This window comes from Anopheles nili, chromosome 3 (genome assembly GCF_943737925.1).
Source record: "Anopheles nili chromosome 3, idAnoNiliSN_F5_01, whole genome shotgun sequence".
NCBI classification, from domain to species: Eukaryota; Metazoa; Arthropoda; class Insecta; order Diptera; family Culicidae; genus Anopheles; species Anopheles nili.
In genome coordinates, this window is record NC_071292.1 from 47,501 (window position 1) to 67,429 (window position 19,929).

Sequence of the window (19,929 nt, forward strand, 5' to 3'; positions counted from 1 at the left end):
CAAATCGTTACATTTCGGACCGCACAACTGATGCAGATTGTAGTTCAACATAGAGCTCAACCGGTCGATGAGCTCGGGACGTAAAAACGGTTCCTTGATGTCGATCGTCATGTAATGGAACATGTCTACGGTTTCCCGAGCCAGCGTGAGATACGATCGGCACTGGCGTTCGTCCTGCACCAGCTGTCGTTGGCGACTTTGCTGCGCCTCCTGCGTCTGCGCATTCCAGCCGGAATCATCCATCATGAGAACTTGCGTTTCGTGGATACGCTTTAGATATTCCAAGCATTCGTCAAGCAAGTACGTTGTATCGTTGAGAAAAAAGTTGACGAACTTTACAAACTGTTTACCACTTTTCGATTCTTGCACAAATGCCTGACGATGCAATGGGCTCTCCCAAAGCCCTTTAAATAAATGACTAATATGATATCTAGAAACGAGAAAGAACCAAAATTATATTCATGAATATACGCGCATAGCATGGCGCTCTAAGAAAACATACCTTATAGTAAATTTATCATAAAATTCAGTACTTTGTCCCGTCGTTTCGATATCGGTATAAAACTTCATAAGTGCACTTACTAATGCTGTCTGCGCAAGTTCGTGATTGATTATCTATGAAAGAACGTGTGAATAGCACGCGTGAGACACAGTAGCTTATATCGTGGGCAATCCATACCCTCACCCCTGTACATACCTGTAAATATAGCCTTTGGGAGGTGGTCTGAATGGATGGTGACGTTACGAACAAGACCTCTATCAGTTTGGCAGTGATGTAGGGATTTTTGATTAGCTGAGGCGCGCAAACCAGCGTCAAAATCCAAGTAATTATCGAATTATCTACGTAATCAATTACGCTGATGCTATGCCTATAAGTACAGAAACAAAATCAATATTACTATTACTTTCCCAGTCGCCAGCCCCAGCATACGTACTGCATGCAGAAAAGAATAAAATCAGCAATATCCTCGATGTACCATTCCGGCAGGGCGGAAAAGTTGTTGCTTGCCACCAGCGTGGACGGGTGATGCTTATTGATGAACGGTCCAACGATGGGACGATTTTCGACTTGGTACAGCACGTACTCGCAAACAGTCGAATAGAATTGCATGCACGCGGTCAGTACATTCGGGTCGATGATGGCAATATCGCAGCTGAGTTTTGCCTTCGCTAGTTTATTCATCTGGCTAACGCACCTGTCACGTACTTGCTTGTTTCGGCGAGCCAACGGTGTATTTTCCCATTGCGCCTTGGTGGCATTCAACTCGTCTACCATGCGCTGCAGCTCCTTGGTAGCTCGCAACAGTTTGTTATAACGCTGAATTGCCGGGATGATGCCAAGGTGATGGGCATGCAAAGTCAGAAACCAACAGTGCGTCACAAACTTGTGCTGTTCCCAATCCCATTTCACGTTCCTTACGTCGGACGCGCTGAGCCAATCGGTGTACTCTTGGGAAGAAAATTTTAGTTTCGTTTCGTCTTCAATCTGCACTAAGCTCTCGGGATAGTGAGGGTAAAGCGGATCGATACGCGTTAGATTAATCTTTACCGCAAGCAGTTGTAAAACGGACATAAAATTTAGCATAAACCCATCCTTGGCTAGGAAGCGATCATCTGCATTATATTGTATTCGTTTTGCGTTTGACTTAAGAATGGCTGCCATATAATTTAACATCTCGAATCTGCTGTGCTGGTTTGACAACAGCACGAGGAAAATCGAATGTAACACCTTCCGCGTGTTACTAAGAATCGATTGGAACGAATTTGCAAGTGTCCGATCACACGAGTTTTCGGCAAAGTGATGGTGAGCGAACTTGGGATTTTCGTCCATCAACACCGACAACGATAAGAATGGTGCTAGGAACGACACCTTTGAGATTTCACGAGCATAGTACTTGTCCGGTGTGAAAGCTGTGAGAAAAATATTATGCTGCACGATCAGCTGACAAATCGGTTGAGCGTTGTCCACGCGCATTTCAAGCAGTTCCTTGAGTCTGTTCAACGGATCTGCCACAATGTTTTCATTGCAAACAGCGTTTTGCATGTCGATAAACAAATCATCCAGCACGGCATTGAAGATACCCTGAAAGTCTCCCGAGGAATGACTCTCTGTCATTAAGTTGGACATGAAATCAGATGATACCTTATTTTCATACATTAACGTTAGCAGAGGAGACTTTTCCAGAGCTCCAGCGCCGTCGGGGCTGCTCCGCTGCTGTTGAGAGAAACTTTGAAAAGTATTTTTTAATACAAGTATTGCGTACTTAAGCATTTGCTGACGAATAACGGCAATCACACCGGGTAACATTTCGGCGAGATACAGTTTTTTGCTCTTTTTAATCTTTGTGTAACTGTATAGCTCTTCGTTCGATCGCAAGTAACATCCATTGAGATACTCTAATGCCGCAACACGACTGTTGGCGAATGCCATCATCAACGGTTTCGAAGAACAACAAAATGCAGACTGCTGTTGCTGCATGTCCATTATTATGTCATCGGTAGTGTCCATCGGTGTCGTTGCCGTCGTTGCAGTGGCACGTTCGCTTCCTGCAACCAGTCGCACCATCTCCCCGTCGTCGTCATTGTTATCTGCCAGCTTTAGCGCACTCCAATCGGTAGCATGTTTGCCACCATGTGATTCGACAAATTTACCATAATAAATTCCTTTCATCACTTCTGTGATCAATTCGGCACAAAATTCGGCCCAATTCTGCCGCTCGAGCATCACAAGCGCATTTTCCAAGATGCTGGCCTCAATTGTAAAACGCAAATTCGAATATTGTGCCTTGCAATTAATTTTCATTATTCTCAGCATTATTTGAAGCAACTCCTCATGGGCGGCAGCGCGCGTGTCCTGAAGCTTGCATGGCACTTTAGGTCCCAAGGTGGTGCCCTCTGTAGCTGCCGAAAGACAGGAATCTGTTGATGCTTCCTTCACTTGTTCCGATGAGGAACGTTTTTTGTACGCCCATGAAGTAGCGGTGGCTGGTGGTATCGATTTCTTTCGCACTGTAGAAGTCGTAGACGATGACGTGTGGGGTGGCGGTTGCTTAGAAACATCTGAACTTATCGTCAATGAGGTTTGGTCGACGATCGCAGAGGTTTTACTTGCTTTGTTACATGCTATATCATCAAACGCTGCCAACTGTTGAACATCTTCGATAGCATTGTTATCTTTTCTGGATGAGGAGCCACTCCGGGACAAATTCTCGTTATTAATTTCTTCCAATTTTCGGAGCCTCCGATTTCGTAGCTGATGGAGACAGTAGTTAAGAACAGAAACAATGTAATGAGCCGGGTGAGTACTATTTGGATTATTCATTACAAACGAATCACAGAATATCCGATTAGAATCACAATACAACGAGCATATGTTTTTGTGTTATATTTTTGGATTGTTGGATGAGTTTGTTTGATTCACAAAGGATAAAATCGGATGATGTACTGTTAGTCATGGTGGTGGTGGTGCTACTACTACTGCAGCTATCATTAAATCAAATTACCACAGACCGATGGTAATGTAATCCATCCACAATAAGTAATGATGTAAAGACTCTTCAACTCAATAACTTACCTCCTCTGCTGTAAGCTCCATTATCGCGCATACACCGTGACGATTAGCAACGTAAATTTATTCCACTTTAACGTATTCTTCAACTGCTATACAATTGCTGATGCTCTGCCTTCAAGTAATATTGAAAGTAGTAGCAAAGTAACGGCAAACTGTAGTACAATAAAACTACTACGTGTGTAAAATTTCCAAAAGAATAACACTTCTAACCACCTACCTTGACGGATTTCTTTTTGAAACCAATTACCGATGCGTAAGATGCAATACGTAAATTCAGCTTTTGTATTGAAAAAGGTTATTTTGTTGCTATAAAGAACATCAACCAACAGTTATGAAGCGAACACGGCTCTTTTTGTCTCGGAATTGTTATTTTCTCTTCAGCTAGCGTTACTTTTTAACTTTCACGATGATGTGCCAGTGAAATGAAATTTTGACATACATGTTTTGACAGTCACGTGAATCGTCTATAACAAAAGTTGGAATACTGTGTTCAGTATTTGTTTGCATTAATAATAAGAAAAGATATACCCACTTGTGGAAATTCGATTAAACGGGTACAAATAAAAAAAAACATATCTTAAATAAGCTCCATTCTATTTCCATAAATTTTATATTCTATATCGTCCAGTTTCCATTTTCCTGTATACTACGAACATCTACAACAAAATTTCCTACAATCAATTTCCAATTCTAATTTTCTTTCAAATTTGCGACTAATTTTGCACCTTATTACCAGCTCACTATCTTGGAGCAATCTTGCGCTCACTTCGCTCTATCTTACGCAGATTGACGACAGAACTGCATTTTGAACTAACCTGTTCGTTACTTGTACATCATACGGCAGCAGTCCTGCGCGCATTTTGACAATTCTATACACGTTTGAATCATTCTCCAGAATTTGTTTCGCGCTTCGCGATTCACGAACTTTGCCGCACGGCTAGCGAGGAAGGAACACGATACTTCATAATCGTGTGCAGCAATTCGCACCAGCCTTCGTACGCAGCTTATCGATCCTACCGACCGGAATCCGGCAAATCATACGCACATCATGGGTAATGTATTAGCGGCTTCGTCAAAACCCATCGGGGGTCCCAGTGGTCTGCCACCACCTATGCCAACAGAAGTGCTTTCTTCAGCCGGCCCTTCGGAAAACCCATCCAGTGAAGCAAAGCAATTAGACAATCCCGGAACGATGGAAGAACTGCACAGAAAATGCAAAGGTAACTGAACACTATAGATAGCACGCAGTACACTTTCGTAGCACGCGTGTGTGTGTGTGTGCAGGCTGCTGCGCATTGCATAACCACCAAATGTTGACAGTCGCGTTTACATGGTTTATGTTGAATCTTTGATTTTTTTTCCTCTCCCGCTCGTACTCCTTACAACAGATGTTATGCCAGTGAACTTCGAAGGAGCAAAACTAATGATAAACAAAGGCTTGAGTAACCATTTTCAAGTATCACATACGATTAACCTTAATTCGTCAAATACCAGTGGTTACCGATTCGGAGCGATGTATGTGGGAACAAAACAACTTTCTCCAACAGAAGCATTTCCGGTTGTGCTTGGTGACATTGATCCTGCGGGAAATCTGAATGCGAACATCATTCATCAATTGACTCCAAAAGTTAGATGCAAATTCGCTTCACAGGTACGTACAGGTAGTATCTAACGGATGTGATAGTTCTCCTTTACATGTAAAATATATTTGCGTATTTTAGATCCAAAACAGCAAAGTATCGGCCTCACAAATTACCACAGATTATAAAGGTCCTAATTACACAACATCACTTACTGTTGGCAATCCAAATATTATCAACAATTCTGGGGTTATTGTGGCTCAGTATCTTCAAGCCATAACGGATCGGCTAGCGATGGGTGGAGAGTTTGCTTACCAATATGGACCTGCAGTTCCTGGGGGACAAATTGCGTTAATGTCTGCTGCTGCAAGGTGAGACCTGATATTTCTTTTTGCCCCAAATCGCATACTACAGTTGGGTCACTTTTTACAACTCTTTCATCTGTCCCTTGCATGCAAAGGTACGCGACTGATGTCTACACATGGTCCGGCACTGTTGGTGCGGCAGGCGTTCATCTATGCTATTACCAGCGCGCCAGCGATCAGTTACAGATCGGCGCAGAGGTCGAAACCAGCTTCCGTATGCAGGAATCCGTCGCCACGATTGGGTATCAAGTTGACCTTCCTAAATCAGATCTAGTGTTTCGCGGAATGGTGGACAGCAATTGGACGGTTGGTGCGGTGCTGGAAAAAAAACTTCCTCCTCTACCCTTCACCTTTGCTCTAAGTGGCATGTTAAATCACACTAAAAATCAATTTAGGCTCGGATGCGGATTGATCGTCGGTTAAAGTACGAATTCAAATGATCAAGTTTCTAGTCGACATGGACTAGTAACTTGGAAAATAAGATCGATTCAAACCATCCTTTCACCATGCAAATTAAAAATCAGCAATCTAGATTGTTCTTCATACACCGAGTTGATAACACATCTTGAATGAATAATGCTTTTATGCTTCATCATGAGGCGCTCAGGTCAGGCAAGCTAGGGAATGTGTGAGATGCATAGTAATACGAATACCAGTTAAATCGATAGTAATAAAAGTAAACATCATAAAATCAAGTACATGATAAATGGTACAATTACATTATTATATAATTATGTCAGAATTCTATTTCGTGTGTTCAGCGATTGTAATTAAATGAATGAGAATTCAGTAACTCCAACGCGCATGTCTAGCTATTCAAGAAACTCCCGTACCTAGTGGCTTTCTGCCTCAAAAAGTGTTAATCCATGAGACGCCTTTTTACAGGATAAACGATACGAGTAATTACAAAAAAGGGTCAATAGAAAATCTCATTTTGATGCTGCTTGAACTGACCTTACCAAACATGAGTGTTCTGAATTTATTATATTTTAAACATATACCAACAGCTAGCGTTGATTGAAGCGCAATTCAAAAGCACTTTTTAATAGTTTATTTCGTTCACAGATTTTGTCCAACGTCTAGCCTTTACACATTTGAGTCGTCATTACTGCTAACGGCTCGAGTTCTTTCGCTGACATCAGTTCAAATTCCGACACAAAGTAGAAGAAATGTTTGTAGCAGGTGTTAACATGCGCTTCCTACAATTACAAAAAAACAATGGCAGAAGCATAATTGAATACACGTAGCACAACGGGAATACTAAATCAAAATGATAACTTACTGCTCCAATACTGAAAATCCTATCGAAATGATGAATATATACGTGAACAAACACTCGAAACAAACGGGTCAGGATTTTTTTACATAGACTGGGAAACGTTCTCGGAAATGGCACGTCGGTTGAGACCGGAAAAAGAGTCTCGTTGTTAATCTGATTTTCAACCCAGTCCATCAGAAGCTCAACGTATCTGGGTGCTGGTAACTGTACCGGTTTTTTATAAGTCTCTCCGTCCGCCCATAAGTATTCATACTTGGCCCCTCCGCTCATGGTTGGGCAGCTTGTTTCGTTGCAATATTCTGATATGGTGCCGTAGATAAGGTTAATACGATTGAAAAAATCCACCACGTGAACCGCAAGCCAGTCGTTCATGTTTTCACCTTCAGGAAGTTTCACGACTTGCTTAAGGTTAATACCAGACTGTAGACTGGCATTAGCTTGCTTATGGAGTGAGTAACGAATGGTACCTTGAGTGAATCGTTTTTTAGGCCGAAATGTTTTTTCCCGTTGAAAAAATTCCAAAAACCCGTTCAGTGCCATTCTAGTTGGATGCTGTTTCACCACAATGCTGCCTCCTTTTACGCCTTGGTATATGCCTTCGTTATGCTTCTTCAAGTGCTAACCGATTGTCGGGTTGAGTGCAAATTATTTCTTTTATTATCTACACACTCGGAGGCCGGAATGCATCGCAAACCGTGGACAAGTTGTTCAAGAGTAATAGTTTTTAAGCTCCCTATAGAAAATCCATTCCGTCTGCTGGCGCGTGTCCTTTAATGCAGTATACACTCCTTCACATCAGTATGAGCGAGAAAAGGTACAACCGAACCCAGTAGTGCGATCAAATGCGATTATCCATTTCTTTTTTTAAACGCAACCACGCAGCTCTACAACCTGTGAAACCTTACCACTTTCCGTAAGCTTGAGTTTAATCGGATCTGCTAAGCTAGAAATGCTCGTCAAATTTCCTTAATATAGTGCTTTAAATTTTCACAACACCAAATTGACAGAGAATTTAACAACAAACAATCAAGATGCTCTACTTGGCAGATAGGTTTGAAGCTAGGTACGGTGTTTTTTTTTTTGTTCTCCATGATTAATTGTAAGGAAACTACGCAGCAAATTCATTCGGTTATTAATTAATAGCAGTAAATCTACTATTTAAGGATAGCATATTTTTTTAAATTGCAAAAAAAGCTGCGAAAAATTAACGATTTAATTTACAAACCAGTAAACATATAAGGGTGCACCTTTACAGTACACATCCCGGCATGCACAAACCTTGGCAGAAGTTAGCCATTTTGACAATCAATCCTCTTATAGTTTTGTGTCGCTGCACGTTCTTGTTACGAATGGCTAAATTTTCCAAAACAAAAGCTAGTGTTATGGCTAACTGCTGCCACTAGTTAATCTAGAATTAGTGACTGTCGGTACAAACCATGTGCCCATCAAACTAGTCAAGTGGCTTTCGAACGCAAATTGACGAACTATCTACTCGCAAACACAAATCGCAGTTCTGCTGTGCGATAAACAAGCTACTCTTCATCCCGGCACAGAACACGGAGACCGTGCCTTGCTGATAATCTAGAATACAACCCCAACACGCGATGTCGATGGTTAAAGTGCTTCAATTTGTTAATGGGTTAAAGTCCCGTAACAAAGATGTGCAAAACCGAGCGATTCACGACCTTTCCATGTACGTAAAGACGGAGCTACGTGAAACTCCGGACGACATGTTTTTTGAAGATTTCAATCACCACATATTCGAAATGTTAACCAGTACGGATAACAACGAAAAGAAAGGCGGAATTTTAGCTATCGGTAATTATTGCCGGACACCTTACGCCGACTTTCTTTATACCTCATAGTTTCGCTTTCCCTTCGCAGATTGTCTCATCAATGGTGATGTCGTGAATACGACCAATAAAATTTCCCGATACTCCAACAATCTGCGCAATTTGTTGCCCGTAAGTGACGCATGCGTTATGGAATTAGCCGCAAAAGTGCTTGTTAAGTTGGCGCTCCTACCCGGCTCTAATGGTGCTAGTTCGTTCGAGTTTGACATCAAGCGTGCCTTCGAATGGCTTTCAGAAGATAGGGCTGAAAACAAGCGCCTGGCTGCCGTGCTCGTGCTAAGGGAATTGGCCGGTGCCATGCCAACATTCTTTTACCAGCAGGTGGCAAGTTTCTTCGATCACATCTTTGTTGCCATTAAGGATCTAAAACCGGCTATTCGAGAAGGAGCTGGTCAGGCATTACGTGCGGTGTTAATTGTCATCTCCCAGCGTGAAGGAACAAAACAAAACAACAACAACTGTACCCAGTGGCATATGATTTGTTATAATCAGGCATATGAGTGTTTGGGACGCGAGAAACATCTAAATCGTGATGATCATCGTATACACGGTGCACTGATTGTGTTTAACGAAATACTCCGGTGTTCCCATGCTGCATGGGAGAAGAAATATGTGCAATTTGAAACGCGCTTAAATGTTGATCAGCAAAAGCAACAATCGAACAATCGCACCAGGAGCATTAGCTACGACCATCACCATTACGATGATGACGACGGTGGAGGTGGTGGCGGTAGCGGCGGTTGCGATGATGATGAACAAACCCGAGGGTTCTTTCCCCGCATTCGCGTGCCTTTCGTTATGGGGGCCTCGACACATGGTAGTCACGCGGGACGCCAGTCGACGACGACGACGATGGTATCCGGGCATTCGGGCTATTCAGGCTCGTCAGTGAGCTATAGCTCGCGATACTATGATGTGGTAACAGATTTGAAATTTTTTCGCCAAAACAACAGCGTACAAGAATCGGCCCTTTATAGAGCATTGGTGAAGGAAAAGTATGATGCAATTTGCCAGGCCGTTTTGGATCAGCGTACCTCAAAATCGCCATACGTCATTCAGTCACTGCTGACCATCTTTCCCCGTTTGGCTGCCTTCAATCGGCAAGAATTTGTGAGACTTCACCTGCACACGGTAGCAAACTACTTGCTCACATTGGCACGCGGTAAGGAGAAGGAACGTAATGGAGCGTTCATTTCGTTGGGGTATATTGCTGTAGCGGTTGAAAAACAAATCGAACCGTACGTGAAACGCATAATGGAGCTAATTGCAGCCGCGTTACCTCCCAAGGACACCCCCAGCAAGCGAAAGCTTCCCGTCGTAGATCCATCCGTGTTCATGTGTGTTGCACTGTTGGGTAATGCACTGAAAGGACAAGTTGCAACGGAAATAAGTGAGATTATTGCGCCCATGCTATCGACGGGGCTAAGCCCTGCATTAATCGTTTGTTTGCGGCAACTATGCGAAACGGTACCACAAGTGCAATCAGAAATCACGGCAGGCTTGTTAAAGATTCTTTCGTACGTGTTGATGAATCGACCGCTACCCCAATTTATCGTACCGAAATCAAACGCCGGTGGTGCGTCGCCCTCGACCTTTCAACTTGGCAATTTTGAGTCACATCAACTACAAGTGCATGATACGGCGACGGTAGTTTTGGCGTTGCAGATACTTGGTACGTTCAGCTTCGACGATGCCGGTGGATGCAACTTGTTGCAGTTTGTGCAGCGATGTGCAGATCATTTCCTCAACAGCGAACAACAGGAGATTCGGCTCGAAGCGGTACACACATGCACTCTCCTTCTAAAGCAGGCGCTTCGGAAGGCGACCATCTCCGATAGCAACACAGATAGCGCTCAAACTACAGGCATCGGAAACGATGTTTCCGAGACGCTCACGCAAACACTCGGCTCGGTGTTGGAAAAAATTTTACTGGTTGGCATTACGGATGTCGATCCTACTGTGCGTTTGTGCGTCCTCAAATGTCTTGACGATTCGACGAGTTTTGACACGCAGCTGGCCCAACCGTGGTTTCTTAGCTCATTGCTAGTCACCATTCATGATGAGGTGTTCGAAATACGCCAACTTGCAATTATCATCATCGGTCGGCTATCGACGATAAACCCTGCGTACGTGATGCCAAGTCTTCGCAAAACGATGGTACAACTGCTCACGGAACTGCAACACTCGGGTATAGGCCGGAACAAAGAACAAAGTGCGCGAATGTTGGATCACTTGATCGTTAGCACACCACGGCTAGTTGCTTCCTACATGCGCCCGATTCTAACGATACTAGTGCCAAAGTTGACCGAACCCGAACCAAACCCGAGCGTGGTGCTAAACGTGCTTCGTGCTATTGGTGATCTTGCTGAGGTAACGGGTGGTCAACATGTGCTGCATAAGTGGTCTGATGTACTGTTTCAGTTGCTTCTGGATATGCTTAGTGATGCAGGATCCACGGAGAAGCGCGCCGTTGCCTTGTGGACGTTTGGACAGCTTGTAAGCGCTACGGGCCAGGTCGTGGTTCCTTACAACAAGTATCCAAATCTAATTGACATTTTGATCAACTTTTTGAAAACAGAACAACAGCTTTATGTCCGACGCGAAACTATCCGAGTGCTCGGACTGCTTGGTGCCCTCGACCCGTACAAACACAAAATGAATCGAGGTTTGATCGACAGCCAAACGAGCGCCAACATTCTGATTTCCGTGTCAGACACAACGGCAGCGACCGCTACGACGACGACGCGGAACGATGAGGACCTTTCAACGTCGCAAATGTTAATAAACATGAGTTCCCACCACCAGCTCGATGAGTATTATCCGGCAGTGGTTATATCGACACTCATGAAAATATTACGTGATCCAACGCTGTCTAATCATCACCTAAGCGTTGTGCAGGCAATTACATTCACGTTCACCAGTCTCGGCATTAAGGGTGTGCCCTACTTATCGCAGGTGTTACCATGCCTTCTGAAAAACATTGTCACAGCCGAGATGAGCCTCAAGGAGTATCTGTTTCAGCAGCTGTCCACATTGATATCGATTGTGAAGCAGCACATTATAGGTTTTATGGATGAAATTTTTCAATTGATACAGATGTTCTGGACGACCGGTGGTCACCAAGCAGGACATCAACAGGGGGTATCATCGTCTGCTTCGTCGACATCGGGATCGGCATCGGCAGCATCAGCAGCAGCTGCTGTAGCAGGAGGAACAACATCATCAGTTGTCTCATTGCAGCCTACTATCATCAACTTGGTGGAAAAGATAGCTACTGCGCTGGGATGTGAATTCAAGGTGTACCTGCCCCAACTAATGCCACAAATGCTGCGCGTTCTACTACACGATACATCCAAAGACCGCGCCGTAACGGTTAAGCTGCTCGGGGCAATGCGCAACTTTGGCAACAACCTGGATGACTATTTACATCTCATCATACCCGCGATAGTCAAGCTATTCGAACCCATCGATATTCCACTCAATGTTTCCATAACGGCGCTGCAGACCATCAACTATCTCGCAGAAGTGCTCGATTTTACCGATTTTTCCTCTCGTATCGTGCATCCGTTAGTACGCGTGCTCGACAACTATCCCGAACTACGATCTGTTGCGCTAAGCACGTTGTGCTCGATCATGCTTCAGCTCGGTCGCAAGTATTTGGTTTTCGTGCCCCTGGTGAACCGTGTCATGATAAAGCACAAAATCCCGTCCGTAGAATACACAAAGCTACTTACAAAATTGCAAAACAACAGTACGCTTGCCATGGACGATGAATTTCGGATCCGACAGGCGCGAAATAGAAATCGAGAAATTTCACTGCCCAGTGATAGCACGATAAAAAAATTTCCCGTCTCAATGTCCGATTTGGAACAAATGTTTAAAGCGAACCGACGCGTCTCGAAGGACGATTGGCTGGAATGGTTACGCCGGTTGAGCATCATACTATTGAAGGAATCCAAAAATCCAGCATTAAGGTCGTGCGCCACGCTGGCTCAGAACTATCCTCAGCTGTTGAAAGATTTGTTTAATGCTGCCTTTGTTTCCTGCTGGTCCGATCTGTCCGACAAACTCAAGCAAGATCTTGCACACAGTCTCACGCAGGCTTTAACAGTGCAAGACCTGCCTGAAATTACCCAGACAGTGCTTAATTTAGCCGAGTTCATGGAGCATTGCGAAGCCTCTAGTCCCCTCAAGATTGATTCAAAGATTCTTGGTGAACGTGCCATGGAGTGTCGGGCATACGCAAAGGCGCTTCACTATAAGGAGGAAGAGTTTCATCAGACGGCAGATCAACAACGGCGAAATCAATCAGCTTTGTTTGAATCACTCATACTAATCAACAACAAGCTGCAACAGAAGGAAGCCGCCGAAGGTCTGCTAGAGTACGCCGGCCGTCATCGGTCTAGCGCCGAGGAAATGAAAGTGCAAGTTCGTTGGTACGAAAAGCTACACAGCTGGGAGCAGGCGCTGGCGCTCTACTCGGAAAAACTGAAATCCAATCCTAACGATATCGAGGCGCGGCTAGGCGAAATGCGCTGTCTGGAAGCATTGGGTGAGTGGTCGACGCTGAATGCAGTCACAAAAGCAAACTGGGACACGCTTGGCGGTGTCGATTCAGCAACAGAGGGTCAAAGTAAGGCGGGTCGGCTGGCAGCCGCTGCGGCATGGGGATTACAGGATTGGGAAGGAATGCAACGATTTGTGTGCTGTATTCCGGAAGATACGCAAGACGGAGCATTCTATCGTGCCGTGTTGGCTGTGCACAACGAGCAATATGAACTGGCACAAAGTTTGATCGATTCGACGCGGGATCTTCTCGATACCGAACTTACAGCCATGGCGGGAGAATCGTACGAGCGTGCCTACGGAGCAATGGTTTGTGTGCAGATGCTTGCCGAGCTTGAAGAAGTGATTCAGTATAAGCTGATTCCAGAACGCCGAGAAACTATCAAGTCCATGTGGTGGGATCGGTTGCTTGGTGGTCAACGTTTAGTCGAAGATTGGCAACGTGTGATTCAGGTACATTCGCTAGTACTGTCACCCAAGGAGGACATAAGAACGTGGCTAAAGTTTGCTTCTTTGTGCCGTAAAAATGGGTCACTCAAATTATCAAACAAAACGCTTGTTATGCTATTAGAGTACGATCCAATGCAAAATTTGAGCGAACCGCTGCCAATTGATAAGCCACATGTTACATTTGCATACACAAAACACTTGCACATGGCTGGCTACGTGAATGAGGCATACGATCATCTCAATCGTTTTGTGGCATCTTTTAGTTTGCAAGCATTTAACACCAACGGAAGCAGCAGTGCGGTGGAGGATTGCAAAGATGAAAATAGGCGGCTGCTGGCGAGATGTTTCCTCAAGCTGGGCATGTGGCAGAGCAGCTCCACCGGAGGAAACCTTCTGTTAAAGGAACAACTGGTTAATGACATTCTTATATGCTACAACCGAGCAACAAAGCATGATCCGAATTGGTACAAAGCGTGGCACAACTGGGCCTACATGAACTTTGAGGTAGTACAAGCAAAGAAACAACTCGGCGAAGAATCTACAAAAAACCCGTCGGTCAGTGGTAGCGGTGGAGGCGGTACCACTTCAGAAAAAAATTTGATCAAGTATCACGCGGTGCCGGCCGTTCGGGGATTTTTCCAATCGATAAATCTGTCACAAGGTAATTCATCGTTGCAAGATACACTACGACTTCTAACGCTGTGGTTTGATTATGCGCAATATGAAGAAGTTTACGACGCGCTAGTCGAAGGAATGCGGGTGATCGATAAAAACACGTGGCTACAGGTAATTCCACAGCTGATCGCACGAATAGATACGCCACGGAATCTCGTTGGTCAGCTTATAAACTACCTGTTGACGGAGATTGGTAAAACCCATCCACAGGCCCTTGTCTACCCACTAACGGTGGCATCGAAATCTGCACCCGGTACGCGAAAGCAAGCAGCACATAAAATCCTTACCAACATGTGCGAACATTCGGCTACTCTAGTAAAACAGGTGTTGCTCATCAGCGAGGAATTGATACGGGTGGCTATACTGTGGCACGAGCAGTGGCACGAAGGTCTCGAAGAAGCGTCACGTTTATACTTCAGCGAAAACAATGTTGCAGGAATGTTTGCTACTCTGGAACCTCTCCACGCAATGCTACAAAGGGGGCCGCAAACATTGAAGGAATCTTCCTTCAATCAGGCATACGGTCGCGAATTGACCGAAGCACAAGAATGGTGCAAACATTACAAGGTGGGTTATAGGGAGGGTATCATTGTAACTAATTTAAGAGGCGAATGAAGCTAACAAGCTCAAAGCCTCTTATAAAACGAAAAAAAAATATAACTAAACCTCTGGTGCCAGTGTCTCAGGGCTGGGACAAAAGTTTGAGTGGCAACTCAAACTAGCAGACATTTATTGCTGATCAGTTTTTTTTTTTGCAGAATTCCCGAAATATTCGCGAGCTGAATCAGGCATGGGAGTTGTACTATCACGTATTCCGACGCATTTCGCGTCAACTTGTTCAGCTGACATCCTTGGAGCTGCAGTACGTAAGCCCGAAGCTTCTCGCATGTCGCAACCTGGAACTGGCGGTCCCAGGCAGCTACACACCTGGCCACAGCTTGATTTGCATCGCAAGCATCGAAACTAGCCTTACAATCATTACTTCGAAGCAGCGTCCAAGAAAACTGTGCATCCGAGGATCGAATGGCAAAAATTATATGTTTTTACTTAAAGGCCACGAAGATTTGCGCCAGGACGAGCGAGTTATGCAACTGTTTGGACTGGTAAACACCCTGTTGCTAAATGACCGCGATACATTTCGACGAAATCTTACCATTCAACGGTACGCCGTAATACCGCTTAGTACCAATTCTGGTTTGATTGGGTGGGTTCCCAATTGTGACACCTTGCACAAACTAATACGCGACTATCGGGAGTCGAAAAAGACTATGCTAAACATTGAGCACCGCATCATGTTACGAATGGCACCGGATTACGATCATCTTACAGTTATGCAGAAAGTGGAAGTATTTGAGCATGCTCTCGAGCAAACCAAAGGTGACGATTTAGCAAAGCTGCTCTGGCTAAAGAGCCCTTCATCGGAAGAATGGTTTGACCGACGCACAAATTATATTCGTTCGTTGGCGGTCATGTCGATGGTCGGTTACATCCTAGGGCTTGGCGACCGACATCCTTCCAATCTGATGTTAGATCGAATAAGTGGGAAAATTTTGCACATAGATTTTGGAGACTGTTTTGAGGTACGTATTTCTGTCTGTTACTTTCGCTCGTCATTTTTTATCAAAAGCTGCCGCCTGATATGTTTCTTCATTTTCGCAGGTTGCCATGACGCGAGAAAAGTTTCCCGAGAAAATTCCTTTTCGACTGACGCGTATGCTAATCAACGCAATGGAAGTGACGGGCATCGAGGGAACGTATCGTAGAACTTGCGAAAGTGTCATGCACGTTTTACGACGCAACAAAGATAGCCTGATGGCTGTCCTTGAAGCCTTTGTGTACGACCCGTTGCTAAACTGGCGTCTGTTAGACTCTGACAGGTTGCGTCGATCGAAAAATGCCGGCGATATGGAGAGTGTGTCCGCCGGTAGCATGGACGATGACTCCATGGCTAGTTACAATAATCATGCGGCTCGAAGAGACGCTCGAATGAATGAGTTAAACGCTGGGACAATGGCCATGGCTGCTGTGACGGGGGGTGCTGGCGGTCAATCGACAGTGACAACTAGCATGGCTCTCGGCAGTGGCACGGCTTGTGCACCACCGCCTATAGGCAACAACGCTTCCGGCGGAGGCGCTACTGCCGCCTCCGGAGGGGGTGGCGATATGCCGGATGGCTGCAATTTCGCTGTGCAGCAGAATCCGGTCGATGTAACTAATAAAAAAGCTCGCGTGATTGTAGACCGCGTGAAGGATAAGCTAACAGGTAAAGATTTTGGCAAAGCCGAACCCGTAGCCGTGAATAGGCAAATCGATTTGCTAATCCAACAGGCGACGAGTAACGAGAATCTTTGTCAATGCTATATTGGTTGGTGCCCATTTTGGTAATGGTACAGTCTGTAGTTTCACTTTTCTTATTGCGTAACTTCCTCAAACATATTCAATCATTGCAACGTTATCCACGTTTTGTTTATAACCAGGAACAGTCTACACCAAGTCATTACTTATTCTTTGCATTATTATTGAAATAAAAAAGCTATACTTGTACGAGAGAAGTTGTTTTAGTGTTATTGTTTTACGTTGATGCAATAGAAATTACTAAATGTATAAATTTCCAAGTTGAAGATTGATGTTATGGGTTTTACATAACAAATATACTATAAGTTAACGGCGCTCACGATATTGATGACGCGCACGTCCCTCTTGATTCGTTTGACCTTTATAATCCAGATGACTTCGATGGTACTGATCCTCGCGGAGCTGCCGTCCTTCAAGGACATCTCGCGGGTTCGTTAGTCGCCCTGATTTATCACGGTAATCTTTATCCATCGATTGTTTATCATGCTGGTGATGTACATTTGCTCGCAATTTTTCGTTACGTTTCTCTTTTTTATGTTTTGGTTTTTCATATTTTTTTCCAGATTTGAACGTTTCCTTTTGTTCGATACATTTTTTACTTTTCCTTCGCCTTCTTGCCCTTTGTGACTTTAAGCTGCTACTACTGCTTTGTGTATCGTCACTACTTGTAGACGACGACGAGGTGTCGGATGAGTCCGAGCTGCTAGACGAAGAACTAGAAGAGCTAGAGCCACTTGACACTTTTGGTACGGCAGGCAGAGGCTGCATAAACGGTTTTGGAGCATGTTTCAAAAACTCACGCAATTCATCTGTCAATCCACCCAGCCCGATGGATGTAAAATAATTGATGGCGAAACGAGTGTTTTTGGGGTTATCTCTGGGAAATAACCCCGAGAAAGGTTCTTGCAGTGTCACATCTTTAAACCGTACATTCAATTTGTACAATCCCATATACTCAGCAAGCTCTTGAAAAAGTATTTTGATGAATATACGGCTCGAGCTGGTCGTATCTTCCTCATTTAATCGAATGCACTGTAACACGTCCCAACCAATGGAATCGGTAAACAGCAAATGGGCGAAAAATTTGCTTACGTTTCGCAATCGGTTCGTGTCTAACCGGTGTGTTGTCTTGTATGTATCTTGGAAAATCTGTTCAAACGGTGCAATGTAGATCCTATTAATCATACAAAATCGTTGCGCCAACAGACCGTAAAATTTTTCGTATGTCCTTTGCTCGGCGCAACAATCTAGAAACATATGACAAAGCTCTTGCTCCTGGCCAGGTTTCAGCTCCATCTTCATTAGCTTATGAGCGCACTCCTCGTAGTCGAGACTAGAGTGTATCGTAAGATATATAGTTCGCCGCAAAGCAATTAAATTCGTTTCCGTATTATCAATGATGGTATTCTGTTTCTTAATTGCCTTATTTACTCCTCCGTCACCATCATCATCAGAGTCACTACTGTCTGATTCGCCTTGGTCAGTAGTATTTCCATCGCTAGATGACCCGCCGCCACTAGCGTTCTCTACAGCCGCCTCTGTATCGTCGTCTTCTGCATCGCTACCGAGAATTTCACGACTTATATCTTTGTATTTTGCTTCATTGTCCTCATATTCTGGATCCACCTTGAAAACATCTAAAAAGATTCATTATTGCAAAGAATTTGCATTAATAGAGATTAAGACATGATAATATATAAGCAAGATTATATACATACTAAGAATATCGTGCGTATCTGTTGCTTCTTCAAGCATTATTAGGTGCGTGAATTGATCATCCTCTTCCACCAGTTCAAGCGCATCAATCACTGCCACATGATCTTTAAAGCCATCCTTCCGTATCTGGAACACCACCTCGATCATGTACTGGACACGTTTTTCCAGCTTACCTTCGTGCAAGATGTTTTTGAGCATTTCAAATATCGCGTTTACACCTTTACCCGATACTTCCGTCAGTTTTAGACCAACCTCCTTGAGGAACGCGATTGCAACCTCTACCGAATCATCGGTTGGATTTTCTACCAGCAAAGTCAATATTTCAAGTGCCAGAATTTCGTGAGCCACTCTTTGATTTACCAAATGAGCGACAAAACGCGAAGCTGACAGACAAATGGATTTATCGTTCCGACGGAATCCACGTTTGAATTGAATGACCAAACGGTTAAGCAACAATTCGCCAATGTTAGGAAACTTGGAGTTAATAATAGCTACAAGCGCGGCATAAACATGCGTAAAGGTGGGAGAGGCAGCTTGAGCTTGGATGATTGACCGACAAAGTAAACCACGTCCGCGTATAACGTTTTCCCGCAGCAACTCACGTGTGATCACTCCAATATTGTCTACGTTTACTTTGTTGATGAATCCATGAATGGATTTCTTCAACGCTTCCCATGATATGCGTTGGTAAGCGGCCGATGATTTGTCTGTGATTTCTGCCTGCATCATACGCAATTTGGCCGGCGGAATGTATGCTCCTCCCGTTTTAGATGTAAGCAGATCAACAGTTTTGCGGATGGTAAGCTTCTCTTTGCGCTCAGTTTGCTCGATTTGTTTGTTAGAAGCTTCCTGCTTCCTGGATGATTTTCTATTTGTTCGAGAACGAGATGTGGATCTGGATCGCAAGCGATGTCTGGATCTTGAGCGGGATTTGGATCGTGAACGAGACCGTGACTTTTGCCGTCTACTGCGGTGTCTTTCTTGATGGTGACTACGAGAAGACGGTGCATTATATCGTGAACTTTCCTCGTTGTGTTGCATTTCATCATGACTGGTGCCTTCTGAATTATACCTTTGCTCTCTATCGTCATATTTTCTAGACGGTGATCTGGAGCGGTATGATCGATCAGACGAAAGCTCACCTTCTTCTATTGTATCATTTTTACGAGTGACAACAGATTTCAACCGATGCGACGCCGCTGGCGGACTGGGACTGCGAGACATGACCCGGCTATCTTCTCCGCTAACCGGATGTTTTTCTTCGTTTATTGTTTATTGAAATACCAGATAATCAACACTCCTTGGCTTAATGTCAACCAAAATCCTACCACTTGCAATTCGTTCAATAGGAATTGCTGAAAAACGTTCAGTTTTTCACAATTTCGCACAGACAGATTAACACCCGCTTCAAGCGTTGATTGAATAACGTTCTGTCAACGAATGGCGACGAGCTAAATACCTTGTGCTGTCAATGATTACGATACAAATCTTATTAGCATTGTTTTTTTTTCTCAAGATA

At 44.2% G+C, this 19,929-nt stretch overlaps 5 protein-coding genes across 5 annotated transcripts in view; 2 read left to right on the forward strand and 3 right to left on the reverse strand.

Moving 5' to 3' along the window:
* LOC128727589 (ubiquitin conjugation factor E4 B) overlaps positions 1-3,595 on the reverse strand; it is a 4,330-nt gene extending 735 nt beyond the window's left edge. Inside the window, exons 1-5 of the mRNA XM_053821519.1 lie at positions 3,575-3,595; positions 936-3,253; positions 698-869; positions 503-615; positions 1-430 (exon numbers count right to left, since the gene is read on the reverse strand). The exon at positions 1-430 is cut by the window's left edge and continues 439 nt beyond it. Of these exons, the coding sequence (XP_053677494.1) occupies positions 1-430; positions 503-615; positions 698-869; positions 936-3,253; positions 3,575-3,595 (3,054 nt within the window). The remainder of the gene's footprint in view (positions 431-502; positions 616-697; positions 870-935; positions 3,254-3,574) is intronic.
* A 1,022-nt stretch (positions 3,596-4,617) lies between these two features.
* On the forward strand, positions 4,618-6,438 carry LOC128726928 (mitochondrial import receptor subunit TOM40 homolog 1). Its single transcript, XM_053820777.1, has 4 exons — positions 4,618-4,791; positions 4,960-5,222; positions 5,293-5,522; positions 5,612-6,438. The coding sequence occupies exons 1-4, from the start codon at positions 4,620-4,622 to the stop codon at positions 5,937-5,939; spliced, it is 993 nt and encodes a 330-aa protein (XP_053676752.1). The 5' UTR covers positions 4,618-4,619; the 3' UTR covers positions 5,940-6,438.
* Positions 6,439-6,575: 137 nt separating this feature from the next.
* On the reverse strand, positions 6,576-7,807 carry LOC128726929 (MOB kinase activator-like 3). The gene is made up of 2 exons (XM_053820778.1): positions 6,799-7,807; positions 6,576-6,715 (listed from the first exon to the last, which is right to left on the reverse strand). Exons 1-2 carry the CDS (start codon positions 7,333-7,335, stop codon positions 6,596-6,598), a joined length of 657 nt encoding a protein of 218 aa, XP_053676753.1. The 5' UTR covers positions 7,336-7,807; the 3' UTR covers positions 6,576-6,595.
* A 592-nt stretch (positions 7,808-8,399) lies between these two features.
* On the forward strand, positions 8,400-16,877 carry LOC128725265 (serine/threonine-protein kinase Tor). The gene is made up of 6 exons (XM_053818995.1): positions 8,400-8,613; positions 8,680-9,484; positions 9,548-11,760; positions 11,875-14,906; positions 15,098-15,919; positions 15,999-16,877. The coding sequence occupies exons 1-6, from the start codon at positions 8,400-8,402 to the stop codon at positions 16,722-16,724; spliced, it is 7,812 nt and encodes a 2,603-aa protein (XP_053674970.1). The 3' UTR covers positions 16,725-16,877.
* An 8-nt stretch (positions 16,878-16,885) lies between these two features.
* On the reverse strand, positions 16,886-19,693 carry LOC128727592 (pre-mRNA-splicing factor CWC22 homolog). Its single transcript, XM_053821522.1, has 2 exons — positions 18,413-19,693; positions 16,886-18,331 (listed from the first exon to the last, which is right to left on the reverse strand). Exons 1-2 carry the CDS (start codon positions 19,632-19,634, stop codon positions 17,001-17,003), a joined length of 2,553 nt encoding a protein of 850 aa, XP_053677497.1. The 5' UTR covers positions 19,635-19,693; the 3' UTR covers positions 16,886-17,000.
* Between the last annotated feature and the right edge of the window lie 236 nt (positions 19,694-19,929).